Below are 18,360 nucleotides of genomic sequence, written 5' to 3'. Positions count from 1 at the left end.
ATGTCAAGATTACATGGACGATTCCCTTTCCTGGTGTTACAAATGCAATCAGGATGTTGCAGAGGCTTTACCTAATTTTCACCTGTGGTATAGCCTATACGGCATTTAGCTTAGGATGTATCATTTTGTTACTGTGTATATGAAGATAGGTGAAGACATTTTGTCACTCCTGTGATGAACACTGTCTAAAGCACATGTCCGCTATCTCTGACACTGGCCTCAATCTACATGGTATATGCCGTTTACACACAGAGAATTAAAAAATACAAAATGGATGCCACTGGGGACTGCCCACTTAGCAATTTGAGCATATCTTAGGGGAGAAAGATCTGCTTTCTCTGGGCTTACTAGTAGGAACGTACTATCCTGTAATGAATGAAACACCTTGAAATGTGTTTGCTTTTTACAAGGTTTAGGTTTAACCAACCTCCTAAAGCTACCGTAAATGTGTGTGTGTAACACTACAAAAGAGTATTTCTGAATGTTAGAACTTGCCCTACGTACCAAAGCAGTTATGTATATCACAATGGTAACGAGAATGATGTACCATGCAGCTCTCTATATGGTTGCTGTGGGGATCAAAGGGCTTTGCAGGTTACTGCAAGATACGCGTTAAAATGAGCTTTTTATACAGGCCTATGTCGAAGCAGATGATTTCAGCTTTTATCATGAGTCAAAAACATATTTCAGCTGCTTTTCAACTACATTTCAAAGCTAAGGAAGAGCAAAAAGAAGTATCATATCAGTAAATTAGGTGCCTAAATTGTTGTATTACTGAAAAAACACCATGAATAATAATGAGGAGACCAAAAGGCTGTGTAAACCTCAATAGAAAGAATGCCTTTGATGTGAAACATTTCTCTTTTTCAGCATTCAGACTTCTCTCTCTTTCACTTCAAAAGGCTTATGATCCAAATTGAATAGCAGCATTTAATAGCCTGCATGGATACTAACCAATCTAACTTCACTTACAGTGTTTTCAAAGTAAGCTGCAAGAAAATCCAGAACTGATTTTAAGCTCCCTGCGCACCTCTTCTTTATAGCATGATCTAGTATAAGCTCAGACAGAACACATAAAATACAGAATGCTCGATAATGCATATAGATTAAAGTACATTTTCAACTGGTTATTTTCCACTTCGTTGCCAGTGCTGTGTTATCTTTACACCAGCACCCTTGAAACATCAGAAGGGGGAGCTCTACTGTCTCAGTCAATAGTTCACATCACCTGAAAAGTGCAAAAAAGCACTACAGTATGCAACTATATGGCCTTCTCTCATATCCAGGCCAGCGCTACAGACAAAAATAAAGAGGGAACTTGTGCAAGGGCTAAAACTTGAAGACACGGAAGCAAGCAACCTCAGAACTCACATCTGGCTATGTACCCCTAAGCAAAATAGTCAATAGGTATGACATACCTTAAACAGGATTCTCCCTTCCCTTTCTTTTATCTTAATTGATTTTATCCCACACTGATGTTAGACATCATAGCTGGAGGCTACGGTCATTAATGCAGTAAATTTTATCTTTGTCGAGAAACACAATTCTGTATTACCCTCGTGATAAATATTTTCATTGTGTATACGCAAACGATTCAAAACATGACTGTCATGTAATACATATTTTTCATCCTAGGTATTTCTTTAAGGCTTACAGTATAATTAAATTGAGAATCATATTAAGCTTCTATTCATGAAAAAGCAATTTGAAAAATTCACTGATCCACACATTAAGGACATCTTGTTTTGCACTGCAATTAAACATCTTGTATGGGCAAAACAGGAAGACCAGTGATAATTCTAAGTGCCAAATTACATTGAAAAAAGCCTGAATTTTCATTTTGGATTTTTCCCAGCAGCTTTTTCTTAAGGAAATAAAAGGGAACATTTAGAAACATGCACAATACAGAGTCTGCTTGAAAATCTGCAGGGAAATGAGAGTATGATATCCCACTAAACTGGCACTGGCTCAAATTGTGTTTCTGCAAGACTAATGAAAGGAGAAATGTTGTTTCAAGCTTCATGCCATGTCAGACAATATAAAACTAAAAATGCCCTTGAGTTAATCAGAACAGTCTATTCAGCATACTTCACCCATTCCAAAAGGCTACTGAATGGGCTGGAAATAGTGGTGTGCTGGTAGGCTTGCTATGGATAACATCACAGATTTAGTTGCTGAATTAGTAGGTAACTACATAAAATCTCCATAGCCTACAAGAAAAAAAAGTTTATTTAGCCCAACTCATATGCTTTTATTATTTTTCTGAAGTACAATTTATTAAGTATTTCTTCAAGGTTTAGTAGGAATTTAGATGAAGGAAGCCATTAACAATATCTTCTTGTCATACTAGAACAGAATTTACAAAGTTACCTGCTACATACTACAAATTGAATATAGTGCAGGAAACAGATGGGAGGGAGAGATAAATCTTGCATGGAAGAATATTGATATGTTTTCTGCTTTCTGCATGCCATACCTCATAATATTGATTCTATTTCAAAACGTAAATCCTTTGTGAATAAAAAAACTTTTTTTAACTGTAGAAGCTACCATATCTTGGTGTGAGGGGATCCTTAACTTCAGCAACAGTTCAACATAAAGATCTCTTCTGTTAATTGCTGGCTTTTTTCTCCTTGAGTATTTCAGGTCTTAGAGGTCGTTAATTCAATTGCACAGGTATAGTGAATTGATGTTGGCCATGCCCATCAATTTTCCTGTAGTGACACTTACCAAGCATTCTCCCGTGATATCATCACACAATTCTGCATGACCAAAGCATGTACATGGTGCACAGACTCCACCAAAAATTGTGCCATTCACACGCCTGTGTCGAGGCCAGCAAGACTACAAGATAAATTAGATAAAAAGTTAAACTCTCGCTTGAACAGAGAAAGGAATGGGATTTTTAAAATATTGTTGAATTTGATACTTGCACACACAAAAACATACTTGTCAAATTAATAAAAATACCAACATTTCTCTAGAAAGTTGTTGTTCCTGGTGCTATGGCTTTGCACTGACCTTAGCCTTATTGACAGGTGTGAGATTAGAAGAAGCCTTAACTTGATCATTCTTCTGAAATGGTAAAATAAAGCAGATAAATGAAGAACTGAAATATGACAGCATCAAAGCAAGAGGTACAGTTTGAAAAACAGCCAGAAGGCAAAATACTGAAGGAGAGAGAAGGAGGGAAGAAAACCCCAAAACAACAAAAACCTTTTCTGAGAAGTTCAGCTGCAAAGAGTAATTAAAATACCATTTAGTCTCTCTCATTTGGAGTCTAACAAAAGGCTACACTGAAATAAAGCACAGGCTGAAAACAAAGCCATCCTTTTATTTACAAATTGTGCTTCTTAAATATAAAGTATATTCATTTCCCTTTAAGAAAGTGCTCTGATTTTTTATTTTTTTTAAATGTTAAATTCAGATCAATATTAAATGCATGGCCAGTTTTTTCTTAGGAAAGGTGACATCGTACAACTGTGATTCATCAGCGAAAATTCAGCTGTTCCATTTCTTCATAATAAGATGCCAAGCAGCAGTCTTCCTTACTATATATCTCACAAATGGCTTTATAGTTTTTGCAAACTATCTTTCCTCAATAAGACTGCTCATGTGATCCAAGGATTTTGCATAATATAAGAAAGTGCATGACAGACCTTCAAAAGCACCTGGCTAATACAAAGAGAAAGTTTTGTAGTGATAAAATACTAAAAGTATCATTTAATCAAGAAAATCCTTTCCCCTTCACATACGCTCTCCAAAAAGGTAACAAGAAGATTCTCCTTTATAAAAATAAAGACAATGTCCCTTTTTGTCTTACTCCTGCAAAACATGAAAGTAATTTGAAGATGAATTGAAATGATTCTTTTAAAAAAAATTCCAAAACCTGAGACATTATCCTTATTTTTCTTTCTTTTCATTCTTGCTTACGCTTTCCTAACAAAACCCATAAATACCAAAAATTAAAATTCAGAGTTATAAAATCCAAAAAAGAAAAACAGGCTAAAAGAAATTGCCCTATTTTTTTTCTGTGGCATGAGATGCAACTGCCTAAGCTGTTCCTGTATAAATCTATAAATTTTTTTCCTCTTTCAGTGATCCTGAAAAGAATGATCTCGTGCACAGATATGCATGATATTGCACAAGATAAGTCTCCAAAAGTCACTAATTCTAAGGGCTTAGACATGGAATATCAACAGCAAGGCTTAGAACAGAACTAAAAGAAAAGATTACAGATTGGGATCTTAACAAAAGAAATGATGTAACATTCAAGAGTCAGGAAAGTTCTCGACCATCATAGTGATGCAAGTTAAACACAACTTCTTCCACAGTGGAAGTAAAAGAGTAGATAGAAAGGGAACAAATCTGGTGGAGAAGAGCAATTAGATGTGAAGATGCTGACAAATAAAGGCCAGAAGATTCACATGAGTAGAGCAAAGTAACTATCACAAATGAGTCCAACTGGTATTTGAAATTTAAAATTTGTTCTGCTTTACCTATGCTCATGCAATTCTGTGTTCATTTCTCAGATATACTAGCAAAAACATTACAATTTTCTTTGACTAGAATCTTGTAGAAAATTAATTTAAAATTTGTGTAATGGAACAATCTCACAAGAGACAGCATATTTTAAATGGGATTTGTTGTCTTCTGAAGACTGTTTGTACCAAAAGATTCACAGCAAGAAAATAAGTAAATAATGGTTGTTTTTAGTGCAGTGTCTATGCCAGGTACCACAACATCATTATGCAGGAAACAAACACATATATTAAATTAAATGAAGAAGAGAAAAATGAAACTGAAAACCTGCACAAAATCAATAAAAATGAAACTCTGCTAGGTTGAAACTGGAAGAACCAAAGTGTTGGACAAGGCCAAAAGCATTCAGAAGAAACGAATACAGTATTCTAAAAAAATCCACATTTTCAATCTTTCCATACTTTCTCAACTGCTAGTTTGCCTGGAAATCTAAAACTTCACTTTTTTTTTTTTCTTGCTTGTCTTTGTTATAAAAAGCACAACCGTCTACTCAGAACACCAAAATATTTCCCCACTTTTTTCTATCAAGCACAACTGTTCAATGCATATGATATGTTGAACCTCTGCTACAAAAGACTTATGAGAAATGAATTCAGTGAATAAGGGCATGGAAACTAAAATTTTTAACTATATCATTGTTATTGTAAGATACGCCAGCTTTTTCTCAGTTGTCCAAAATGCTCTGAAATTCAGTGAGGGGACACAGGAAAAGTGTGCTCATGCAGAAGTCTGTCATATCTTCTTGGCCTTCTGTCTTGGGAGGAAAACCAACGTACAGGTAGGGACTGCAATATGGTTTAGTTCAATAGGTCTGTGGTTAGCACTCAGCCAGGGCAGGAATCAAAGAGTGTCCATGCCCACTAGCGTGTATAGAGACTTAAATTTGCAGCTATCTATAAATGTACTTTCTATTGTGGAATATGTTCTTAAGTATATATCAAATTTCAGGGACTGTTTTGAATTGGAGAGAAGGTTTAGCATTGAAGGACACAATGTTGGACAGAGAATTTCAGCAACACCACGGCAGGAATTCTACCCAAACCTTCAGCTCCTATAACAAAAGTAGATATTGAAACATCTACAGTCAGGGCCTTTCCAACTGCTTTCTGGGAAACCACACCTAAATCTGAATTGAGAGGAAAAATGGACAAGTGAAAAAAAAAAGCGTGAAGCACAATGACACTTCATCCAGCTTTTTTCTTCAAATAATTGAACAGACAGACAATGGTCATACTTCAAAATTATTTCTCAGCCAATGTAGGCAATATTCTCCTCCATTTTTTTTTTCTGTCTGTACCATTTTGGAAGTGATAGGAATATCCATTAGTTCTTTCAGGCCTTCTTTCTACATTAGTTTATCTAGCGCCAGCAACAAGCAACCACATTTGGCATGAAACTAGACTTTAAGCCCTAAATATCACATATAAGCATGGAAGATTTTAAAGAAAAAGAGAGTTGACAAGCAAATGCCTAGAGTGCCTGTGTAAATGGCATACTGTTTGTAGTTTTGTGAAGCAGAGCATCTTGGTGTTTGAAACTGTTTCCTTAAAGGCAAAGCTTTTGCAGAATTTTTTTTTGGCTTCTATTTACCCCAAGCTATGCCCACGTGAGCTAGTTAATCATATGTATACTTGTATGAACACATTCTGTGTGAACTAATGAATTTGTTAGGAAAGTGGGTATTTTCTGAGCATGTATGTATGTTATTATCTGTAACAGGACCAAACTAAAGTGAAACAATCCTCACAAGAACACACACACAGTCCTCAAAGACTCCAAGGCAAATGGCAAAGCGCTGGGAAAACAAAAGAGGAAGCTCAACCACATTAACTCAGATAATTTGATCCAGCTTTGTTGTGCACAGGTCAGATAACTGCAATTTTCCTTCTAATTGTGATAGTTTCATGCATTTGTAATATCAATTGGCTGAAGAGTACAAATACTGCTTTCATTTTCTTTTTGTTAAGAGAAATGTCTTTTCATAACTTAGAAATCACCACAGAGGTGTAAAACTTCAGATTTCAAATATCAAATATAATGAACCACCACCTAGAAATAAAGGTAACTAGACAAGATACACTAAATTCCTAACAGGAATAGACAGCTCTCTTACTATTTGCTACCAACACAGGGCCACTGGTTGCTTACAACTATCACAGTGTTAGCACAATTGTTCTAGACTGCATCGTGATACTCACCTCACACGAGGTACCATCATACCCCGGGGGACAGTCACATAACTCCACTGCAGACGCCACCTTTCTCCCAGTTGAAGTGTGGTCAGCAGCTTCAATGCTAACGCTTCTTAGTCTGGATGTAACAGAAATTAAACAGTTAATGTAGCAAGTTAAATGGAAGCATATGTGCAGCTGGATGCCAGAAACAGTATATAGTGACATTCAGTGGCTTGTTTACGTTTTCCTGTTTAAAAATAAGGAGGTTTTCATATTCATCTATTTCTTCCTAAACTACATGTCTGTAGGCTTGTTACTACTTTTGCCCATCATGTGAGGGACATGGTCAGACACACATTGGTAAAAATAGATCAAAAAAGTCTCACAGCACTGTATCAGTAGATGGAAGGCTATTCCTGGCCTGCAAGCCACAAGTGCCAACTTGCACTGCAGCTGTATATATAGCAAATTTGACACTAAGCAGTGTCTTCAAAATTTATAAACCACTACTCCAGCTTTCTAAAACATTACATTACTAAGTTTTGGTTATAGGGTATTTTTATTTTGGAGATTTGACCTCTGAAAAAGATTTCAGCTCTGTCCAGGAGGATCTAAGTCTTATGAGCATGAAAGAAAAAGGTATGTACATGAAAGAAAAAGGAAATCTTCTACCATATACCTTAGTTTCCCCAATGACAGAGAAGACAGAGTTGGAGAATTTTCTGTTCCATGCAGAATCGCCCTTAAAAACTAAATGCTAGACATTGGCTAAACAGCCATTGTTTAACCAAACACATTTTTATTTAAAAAAGCATGGAAATATGATGAGAGAGACGACAAAAGACTTCTGATAATCTTACAGGTAATATGCGAAACAGAGGTAGTTTACCTCAACAGTATCCATTTGGGGAAAGAAATTGGGATTTTGGGATTTAATTCTTATGATAATTCATAAGGACATTAAGGCATTATAGAGGCTCAATGACTTCTATTTTCACCCAGCAATCGTAACAGAGTGTTTGATTACTAGAGCTACCTGAAAAGCTTCTGATGAGGTCTTTTTCAGCAGAAAATACCTTTCTATCATGACATGCATTTTGTTAAAAAAGAATCAATTTTCTTTGGAAAATGTAAAACAAACTTTTTTTCCTTCATGCTAAGGCATTTATCTTTTGGCTGCCAAAAAATCCCGAAAATAATTTGGATAACCTTGGATAAGAAAACATCCAAGAAAAATATTTTGTTGTTACTGCAGTGGTTGGAGGAAAGGTTAAGACAGGATATTTTCCCACTCAATTTTGTGACTACTTTCAATAAGACAGACATGAAAGGTAAGGGGAAAAAAAGGAAGATTTCTGAAATTAGGATGGGAACTTCAGAAAAACAGAAATTTTACCATCACTGGGGATATGACTGGACTTTGGAGGGACTACCATTGCAGATTATGCAGTTAGAAACTTGAATCTAATTTGATGATACTAGAACCTCTGTAAAAGGTTCTTGAAACTATTTTAAGGGAAGGATGCATGTTCCTATCCAGATCTTCAGTAAGATCTCTCTCACTTTTCAATATTTCCCCTTCACTCCATTGCTGCATGCTTATTTTGCAATCATCCTTTCGAGCTTTCCTTACAATAAGATAACGAATCTCCAGGATATTAGATATCAAATGCTGATGACTTTAACAGTAAAAAATCTAACAATTTAAGGAGAAAAATCTGTAAATGAAGAAACAAATTACTAGTATAAGGCCAAGTTTTAGTTATCCTTTGAACTACAGCTAGTTCCCTCTTAGCACAGATCTTGGAACAAAGAGAAGCTTACACACAGAAACAGTCCACCCAGTATTGTCCCACATTTGTATTCACTGAATTGTTCCAATTTTCATTACGTTCTGCTATTTGCTAAATGGGATTTTAATGTGTTTAACAGTTTTTAGCATTAACAGTTACTCAGTGAAGAAAGCTGCAGTGATTTTTTTTCCCTCCCATTTTGATGTTGCAATTTTGATTCCTCGATGCCATTCTGTATACATTAAAATACATAATGCTGTCAGTAATGGGGCACTGGATCCTGGAGATGCATGAACAATCTGAGATTCGACATCCAGACCAAATATTTAAGCTGACTGTTACTGTCAGCAGGCAACTGTTGACTTCTAAAACCAAACAAGATTAAAAGGGAAGGGGACGTTTCAGGCAGTATCAGCATAGTTTACTGTCTGCTATGCCGGGCATCTGAATCACATCAGCTACATAAGGCACACGAAGTACTGAGCCAATCATTGCTCATTTGTCTTGAAGCCAATTCTGCATACGGAAGAAAACCCTCGGCCTTTCCTTTCCTCTTTCTCCTTGCGCTTAGCACTGATTCTATATGTGGTTGCAAGCAATCCATGATCTTCAGCACCACAATTTCCAATGCCCATCTGAGTGTCTACAACATTTACCATCAGTGGCCACTCTGAATGTTAAAACTGAAGAAACAGTGCTACTAAACTTCCTTTGAAGCACAAGCTAACAATATTAGATTAAACAAAATGATAAGGGAGCTGTCTTTTCCTGGCCTGTTGCTTCTACCACAGATGGACTTAACTGCAACAGTCTGGAAGATCTGTCAAGTTAGAGCAGGATCTCAATTTAAACCCAGAAGTTATAATAACTTTCAAATTGATTGCTGCATTTCTGTGTTCTCATTTTTTATCCTACTTGAGCATCTAAATGAAAGCCCACTCTTTTGAGGAAGCTTCCTAATTATGCCATAGAGCAATAACAACATTCTAAGCTTAAAATGACCCAAAAAATGTTCTCAGAAACATGCTTGAGTCAAACTCACCATTACTGCACTAATATTGTTTAGTAACTACTTGAAAGTGCTACTGATTAACTAATGTTTCTAGTAGGCTAAACTAAACAAGGGTGAAAAATGTAATCTTTAAGTTAAATCTCTTGCTTACTGGAGACAACTCGCTGAATTTTTAAGTCTCTTTCTACGTGACTGTAAGAAAGTTGCTTAATCTTACAGTGCCCTCATTCTGGCCTCTTCTCAAGCACAGATTATAATAGCACCCTTGGAAATCCTTACACATGTGATGTCATTATCTATGTTGAAAACTTTCAGTATTTAACTGAACAGGTTGCTTAGTATAGCAATCTCTAATTAGTACGTTGCATAATTCTGCTGATGCTTTGAGGCAGAAATTGTCATTCATGAAGGATCTAATAACCCTGTAATATTTCTGTCTCTCTGCCAGACCCTCTTTACTCTCTCAGAGGAATATCCATCTGTCCACCACACATACCTGTTTAAAAGACAATAAAAAACTCTTAGTTCATATCTACTTATCTATTAAAGCTTAGCTCTACATTAGTTTTTCGGCAAAAATGTCTTCCTTTGGAGCCCATCAACAGTAGCCCTTAATCAGCCCAAGATACTACAAAGACTATCCTCTTCATTGGGTCTGGACAGTTTCCATGCAGTACTAAAGGGGCAGAATACGGAGAAAAGAGTTGTTTTGCATGATCTTAAGAGTTTTGAGCACAGCTTTGCACCTAGTATGTTTTAGCATGAGTGAAAGTCAAAGAGAATATAAAAAGTCAGAACTGAGGCATACCCTGAAAATCAGCAATATGCCTACAACAACAGATCATAAGCTGGGCTGGATGACAGTAGATGCTGTTGCGGCTACATCATGTGACTGGGAGCATGCACTGTTCTGAGAAGATTTAACTCCACCCAGTAAATCCCACCCTGATGGGTGAAACTACGATTCCTCCAGTTAAATCAAAGATGAAAAATCCAATTCATTTACTTGTGATTGGAATTTCACACCCTCTCTTCTGTCACACTAAACTGCAATGAGCACCCTGACAGCACTCAATAAAATGTGTTTACTTTAGAGCAAACTATTTTCAGAGACTTCTGGACATGCTGATGGTAATCACAGTAACACAGTAACCATCGCATTCTCTGCTAGAGACACCATAGGGACAGCTAGAGATGTACCAGTAATATAAAACCGTTTCTAGCAAAAAATTTACTCTTCAAAATTACTTCAGTCCGTTCCCCTAACCTCCTTTTAAATAATTGTCTTTAAGGGACCAACCTTCCTAACTGTAATGTCACTGTATCTAGAAGATGGTGGCTACTAACCTGCAAAGCATAAATTATGTGTTTGTCCCGGAGCACTTCTTGAAGAATATTTCCAGGACACTTTTTCAGAAAGTTACCTATAACACACCACTAAGATGTTCCAAAGGCTGTATATGAACAAGACTACAAAACAGTGAGGCACCACACGTGGCCAAGTGGCTAAAGCAGTAATCTGGGATGCAGATGGCGATGCATAGTCTTCCAAACGTGCCACTGACAGGTCTGCCGCTTCTTACTTACAAGGCACGAACTACAGACTGTGCCAGTTCTACATGTGTGTGCTGACCTGAGCTCTGTGTTGTCACCCAGAGGGGATCTGATCTGTCCCACCTCCACTGTTCCACAGTAGAGGCAAGATGGAGCCAGTACATGTCCAGCAATGCACTTTCTTCGCAGATTTTAACTGCCTAGCCAAAGTGGTTTTTGTAGGAAAGCTCCCCTTCTCATTCTAGTGCAAATGTCAGTACACAAATGTATGTAAACCACTGATAGCTGAAGTTTGCATTTCCCATAATACTTAATAAGACCTTTGGCCCAAAGTCAATCATACATATCTCCTTTAAAACAGCATAGCATAAAAGCCCCTATTGTTCACCCCAGAACTGCTCCTGCACTCCTTTAGTTTGGAAAATTCTGACTAATGGATTTTTTTTAATTTTATTTGAATGAGAACGGGGTGGAGAAACAACACTCACTGAGCTCCCACTAGTCTCAACTGTAAGCTGTGGGTTAACAGCTTCTTATGGTCTGCTCATAATGCATAAGAGACAAGCTCTGGCCTGGTGGTTTGACTCTCCTCTAACACCAGGGTGGAAAGGTGATGGGCCATGAAAGGTTTTCAAACTGGATGCAAGGAGATGCAAGATTGATGGCCAAATGAGCAAATTAGGAAACAGTTTGGCTCAAACTCAAGCTAGTTATGATTCACAAACTTATTTACAGAGAGGTAATACATACTAATTAGCCACAGAAAGAGAAAGAGATTGAAGAAACATGATTTCTTTTTGCAGGGAAAAAATGTACACTGTCAAAGCTCAAATCAGAAAACTGCATGCTGTTGACACAACCTGCCTTTCAATTTAGGATGTATTTTAATTACCTAAGTATTCAAATGATGGTTGGATTGCTTAAGAAATTTCACAGTAGCAAAAACTGTATCTATGCTCTCAGCAAATAATCACTAATGTGCTATCAGCTCCCTCCATTCCAAATTGGCTTATGCCACTGAATCAAGTGATGTATAGGTTAGAGAACATTTCAGGTTTCATGCCTTGTGAGTAGAAAACTACTATGCAATAATTTCCATCGCACATTTTAAAAATATTTTTTATGCCATCTAACTATTAATGTATAGACAGAATGCAATCATACAGTATCAGGAGAGGGGCTGTCTTCTAGCCCACCTGGAATATTTGCTCATGCACTTACGAAAATTTTAAATGCAAGATGAGCTTTACAGGTTCAACCACACTGCAGTCACTGAGATAGAACTGTGTCGTCTCATATAACGTCTTTCATTTTATCAGAAGACTCAAAAGAGTTCACATGAAATCAGCGGTTTTAAGCAGTCCAGGCAGCAACCTGACATAAATCAAGGGAAAGGCTTTGGGATTAGCCAGTTCTGTGTGTGGTACTGATTAAAAACATAGAAGACTCCCCTCAAGCCACTTTTCCAGCTTAGAGACTTAGGATATTCTTCTCTGGTCCACTGTTAATGTGGCCCTGTATGCTCATTACATGGGGAAAACAATATATAAGCAATATATCATCTCTTACTTCAACATGTCATTACTGCACTCCATGATTTACTATATACATGGGAATTACAGTGTTCACAAAATAAACATATCTATAGAACTGTCATTCATGCCTTAACAGTCCATGTGATTTCATTTTCTTACAAAGCTGCTTCTTTCTGTTGCCTCTCCTCTTCCTGCCTACCCAGAATGAAAAAAATACTAACAACTATTTGAAAGTGTAAATGAATGCTATGGATTTCATGATAATAAATTAGTGTGTTTTAAATTACATCAGCTTAGTTGTCTGAAGAAAGAAAAGTATTTTGAGAAGCTGCCTGTAGCAAACGGACACGTTTCCCACACTCACCTGTAGATGGCATTCATCCCATAGCTGTATGTGGCTCTTATGAGGATCCTCTTCACATTTGCAAGGATAGTCATGAACTCCCTCCTGCTGACTGGAACATCAGTGCCATGCACAGAGAAAGATTCTGGTTTCAGCACAATTTCTTCAGTGTGCTCTTCAGAAGGCTGCAGGTGAATGCCCCCTTTTGGAGTGCTGATTCTCAAGTCACCTCCCTAGATAGAGTCATGGGAGAGAGAGACATTTAAATATGAAAAAAGGCAGGAAAAAAGCTCTATCTGTAGCCAGTTGGGGTACAGGATTTATTGAATAATGTATTTTACAAGAATAATAAATACCAGGAATAACATTCACCTTCCATAACCCTGAAATGGATTTACCTGATAAAGTTGAAAGTCAGTGCAAAAGAAAGTTTAGGTTATTCAGCTAAAACCTAGTGTCATGGTTTTGCATAGGCAAAAGCAAATTCATACAAAGCCGAGCTGCACAAGAACAGGTCTGCTGAAAGAATGTGAAAGTGTTACCTCAAACAACCAATTATTTTACTTCTTCATTCTTCCTGATGAACAGGAAGAATATAGTTTTGTAAGCTACTGCAATATTGCCAGAGGCTCCTTGAGATACTTAAGATTTTAGTTCTCTGAAGTGTGTCCATTTTCTCATACTACAAATTAGCTGAAAGTACGTGCACCCTGCTGTTTTGTGTCCTCAACCACCAGGCTTCACACTGAACATCTGAAGAAGTAGGCAATTTTTTTTTTTTTTTTTTTGGTGGCTGAAAATAGTCACTTTACCTCTATGATGACATCAGATTGAACCATCAATTGAACTGTCTCTTCTTCCTTTGTGAAGTCATAGGAGACTGTAAATGTCAGATGTCCTCCAGCAGCTGCTACCTGGGGTGAAAAAAGACAGAAAAAATGCAATTAAATGAAAGAAAACAGACCTTAACCATTTGGGGGCAGTTTTCTCCACGTCAGTATTTCCCAGAAATAGACTTCTAGTGTTGCAAAACTATATGCAGATACCTGGGGATTACAGCTCTCTGAACCATTCCCTTCTTGCTCAACCATCTAGAAATCACGCTTAGTCATTTTTCTTCTATGCCTGCCTATAGCTGCAAATTCCTTAAACACACGGACTAACAAAGTAATCAGAAAACAGATCTGAAATCTATGCAAATTTCCACTTGATACTGACATTAGGTTTTCAGTGTATTTCAGTTATATGGTCCTCATTTAGGCTGGGCCTCTACATCAGCAGCCTTAGCAACCTTTAGAAGATTCAATAACTTCAGTTTTGTTGATGGGGCAAACTACGAAAAAAGAAAAAAGCCCAGTGACATTTTTCTTAGAATGAACTGTAACCTAAAATAAAGTAAGAATTTTCCCTCATGGAGTCAAATAAATTTCCTTTAAAAGAATGCTCCAGCCCTTTCTCTCAGTTTGACTCAGCCTTCAATGTGAGAATTCAATAACCAGGCTCTCGTGTCACGCCAATGTATTTTTTCTATGCTCTTTTAGCCCCCAAAACCATAGCACTGACAATAGCTTTTCCATGAAAAAATGGAAAAAGTAGATCAGTTTTAGGATGCAAATCAAAAGCTGCAGACTTGAATGACAGAGTTCAGTACAAAAACAGTGCTTTTTGTTAATTGTTTGGAAGCAGCATAAGTAAATCAGAGGTTGCAAGAGCGACATTTTGGTTTTTAAATGCATCTGCCTCATACTTCAGTGCAACGTAAGCCTCCTCTCAGAGACTATTAAAATCACAGGGATCCTTCTGCCCTTCCAGTGCATACTGCTGACCACAGAGCAAACTCATGAGTCTTCTACAAAGAGAATAACCTGGTTATTCTCATTCTCTCACACAACGTGCTATCTCTTGTTCATCATACTAGATGGTTTTGCACTCAGTAACAGAAAGCAGTGAACATCATCAACTTCATTATTTTATGATGCATCTAATTTAAGGGGAGAAAAAAAAAGTCCTAGTATTTAAGGCGTGGAAATCAACTGATTTTGAATTATCCACAAAGGTATAAAAATCCATAAACTGCATCTGAGGCTGTACAGCTAATTGCTAGGTTAAAGCCAGAAAATTCGCTCCAATTCGTAACCCAAAGCTTGGATCATAGAATCATAGAATATCTCAAGTTGGAAGGGACCTATAAGGATCATCGAGTCCAACTCCCTGCTCCTTGCAGGACTACCTAAAACGAAACCATATGACTAAGAGCGTCGTCCAGATGCTCCTTGAACTCTGACAGGCTTGGTGCCATGACCACTTCCCCGGGGAGCCTGTTCCAGTGACTGGCCACCCTCTCAGTGAAGAACCTTTTCTTAATGTCCAATCTGAACTTCCCCTGATGCAGCTTCATTCCATTTCCTCATGTCCTGTCGCCGGTCACCAGAGAGGGGAGATCAGCACCTCCCCCTCCGTTGCTCCCCTTGAGGAAGTTGTAGACTGTGATGAGGTCACCCCTCAGCCTTCTCTTCTCCAAGCTGAACAAACGAAATGACCTCAGCCGCTTCTCGTAAGTCTTGCCCTCAAGACCTTTCACTATCTTGGTCACCCTCCTCTGGACACACTCTATGTCTGATGTCCTTCTTATATTGAGGCGCCCAAAACTGCACACAGTACTCGAGGTGGGGCTGCACCAGTGCAGTCTAGAGTGGGACAATCACCTCCCTCGATCGGCTAGCTATGCTGCGCTAGATGCACCCTAGGACATGGTTGGCCCTTTTGGCTGCCAGGGCACACTGTTGACTCATATTCAACTTGCCATCAACCCAAACCACCAGATCTTTTTCTGCGGGGCTGCTCTCCAGCCTCTCGTCCCCCAGTTTGTATGTATAAGCAGGATTACCCTGGCCCAGGTGCAGAATCTGGCACTCGCTCTTGTTAGATTTCATATGGTTGGTGATTGCCCAGCTCTCTAGTCTACCCAGATCTCTGTAAGGCCTCTCTACCCTTCAGGGAGTCCACAGCTCCTCCTAGTTTAGTATCATCGGCAAACATTGGCATTGGATGTTTACCTACATAGTATCCAAACCTGTTAGGACCAATGCAACTGCATTCAGCCTTGACCAGAACAACATGAAAAGACTTTTCTTCCTTAGACACACCTTTTACAGCATTTTTGTTTTGCCTGTGGTCAAGGCTAAACACTGGTTTATAACTGTAAGAACAATGTAGAAAATTTAGATCTCGTAAATTCTGCAAGAAGTACCCAGAATTGCTTTCAGCTTTAGACTAACATTTTAAAAGAGTAACTTTTGCAGAATTTTATCATTTCTGTTTCAAGTTCAAACTAACTACAAGGATTCAAGAAAGTGAAAAAAATGGGAAAACAAAGATTGTGTAGTTTCAGGCAACCTATAAAAAATATGTATTGAGACAGGTTTTACTTTTTCCCAACTACATAACCTTTACCTTAGTAAATGAAAATCCAACACAGGGAATTGATAGGTCATACGGGGGGGGGGGGAAGGAAAGGTTCTGTCTGATTTAAAATAAATGCAGATAGAAGAGCAGTCAACAATGAAACTTTGACCAAAAATCTGTTAGAAAGGAGTAGAGAAACAGATAATAGTTTAGAGAAAGCAACCAGAATGGATTAGGTACTTCTAAAATATATATAAACAGGAAACACTAGAGGGAAGGGGTGGGTTTGACTAGTCCAGAAAAAAGGACGCTAAGAGGGCACAGGAAAACAGTTTACCAAAACATAAAAGACTGGAAAAATGAAATGACCATTTTTCTTTTCCTGTGGCAACTGCAGGGAAGGGATGAAGAAGATTCAGCTTGAGTATACAGAAAGCTTTCTGACTGTAATGATGGCCAAAACAGTATCAAGCTACTTGAAAATGTTATTGAATTCCTTTATTAAATGTTTAACAGCAGTTCAAACATGTCAGAGATACTCTAGGTATGATGCCTAAGAGTTGGAATATGACTAAGAAGTCTCTTGAGGTCTCTGCTAGCCACAGCAGTCTGAGTTTCATGGATGCAACTGGCAAGATTTGCATATCACAAACAGGATCGGACATTGAAGTCAAGGTCCCAAAATGGCACTTATCGGAGAGAGTACCTGGTAGTTCAGAATATATATTTACCCTGTGTGCTGTATAATACCAATGTAGATTAGGAAAAAACCCCAAACTTACATAAACCAGAAAGTACTACTTCCTTCTGCCATTGTTTATAAAGGTAATTTCCTTCCTCTGTATACTTAAAGTACAAGTTCACTCACAGGCAAAAGAATTCAGTCAATCCACGTGCTGCATGAACAATTATGTCTCATCTAGTGCAAAAAAAAATTCACTGAATTTTGAATACAAGGGCGATACAGAAGTTGGGCACCTGTGCGATCCCTTCATTTTGATGTTGTTCTCTGCATCACCCAAAGATTCAGAGTTCTGCCTCAAGGATTGTCATCCGAGGCCACATCAACGCCAAAGAGAACAAAGCATAGAAGTTTGCCTTGCTGGTGACAAAGGCATGTATTGTTGAGACAAGAATAGCTGACTAAAAACGTCAAGGAAGTTCCACAGAATTTACTTTATCTCTCCCACCTGTTTTTAGATTAATACATCAAATATTTCCTCCCAGCTCAGGAGGCAGAATCTACATGTTCAAGAAAAGTCACAGACTCCCCAAGAAATACAAGTATAGGAAAGAGAAATCACAGCTATCTTAATTCTAATCCACCAAGTTTCTGGCAGATAGTTTTTTTGATTGCTCATGGTTAACTGTACGTCTCTGATGTTACATGTAGGATATAACCAGAGAGCAGACAAGACTGGTTACGACATCCTGATAGTTGCATTCTGGATCAGCCAAAACCCTCTGAAGCAGGAGAGACGGCTCCTTTCCTGTGAACAAATGGCCATGCTCAACAGGAAGAAAGCTGGACGGTAGGAGGAAGCAGTCAGTACTACCTTGTGTAAAGCATGCTTTGATGTTATGCCTGTCACGCTAAAATCACTTTTAAATCAAGACAAGTGATAGTAAACCACAAATATTTACAGCATTGAAAACAAACAGCATTGCTACAAATATTTGCAAAGCCATAGATGAGGAAAGCTTGCATCTCTTTATATGGAAATCAAATTCTAGAAGCCTTTCTCTTCCTCCACTTAGTCAGTCTGCTGTCAATGCTTTTCTGAGGCAAGCTGTCAGGACCTCTCCTGCTAATGTCATTGGAGAGCACCTCTTTCTTATACAGCTTTTATAACCCATCTTATTCTTGAATCATTTGGTGATTCACATTTTCCCTCCTCAATGCCTCTTGTAACTCTGCCTGTAAAGTTTTAGCACTTACTCCACTACACTAGATGCTGCCTCATTTCTTCTGAACAGTATCTGCCAAATGTAACTTCAGAAG

The 18,360-nt window shown here is 38.0% G+C and overlaps 1 protein-coding gene across 3 annotated transcripts in view; it reads right to left on the bottom strand.

Moving 5' to 3' along the window:
* LAMA2 (laminin subunit alpha 2) overlaps positions 1-18,360 on the bottom strand; it is a 389,998-nt gene that overhangs the window by 159,103 nt on the left and 212,535 nt on the right. For all 3 annotated transcript variants that reach the window (XM_076333575.1, XM_076333576.1, XM_076333577.1), the window contains exons 13-16: positions 13,766-13,867; positions 12,975-13,186; positions 6,741-6,852; positions 2,731-2,844 (exon numbers count right to left, since the gene is read on the bottom strand). In XM_076333575.1, coding sequence (XP_076189690.1) covers positions 2,731-2,844; positions 6,741-6,852; positions 12,975-13,186; positions 13,766-13,867 — 540 coding nt within the window. The remainder of the gene's footprint in view (positions 1-2,730; positions 2,845-6,740; positions 6,853-12,974; positions 13,187-13,765; positions 13,868-18,360) is intronic.

The sequence above is a fragment of the Aptenodytes patagonicus genome, chromosome 3, assembly GCF_965638725.1.
Source record: "Aptenodytes patagonicus chromosome 3, bAptPat1.pri.cur, whole genome shotgun sequence".
NCBI classification, from domain to species: domain Eukaryota; kingdom Metazoa; phylum Chordata; class Aves; order Sphenisciformes; family Spheniscidae; genus Aptenodytes; species Aptenodytes patagonicus.
Note: the sequence above shows the minus strand (reverse complement) of the source record. Positions and strands in the feature narration are given on the sequence as shown.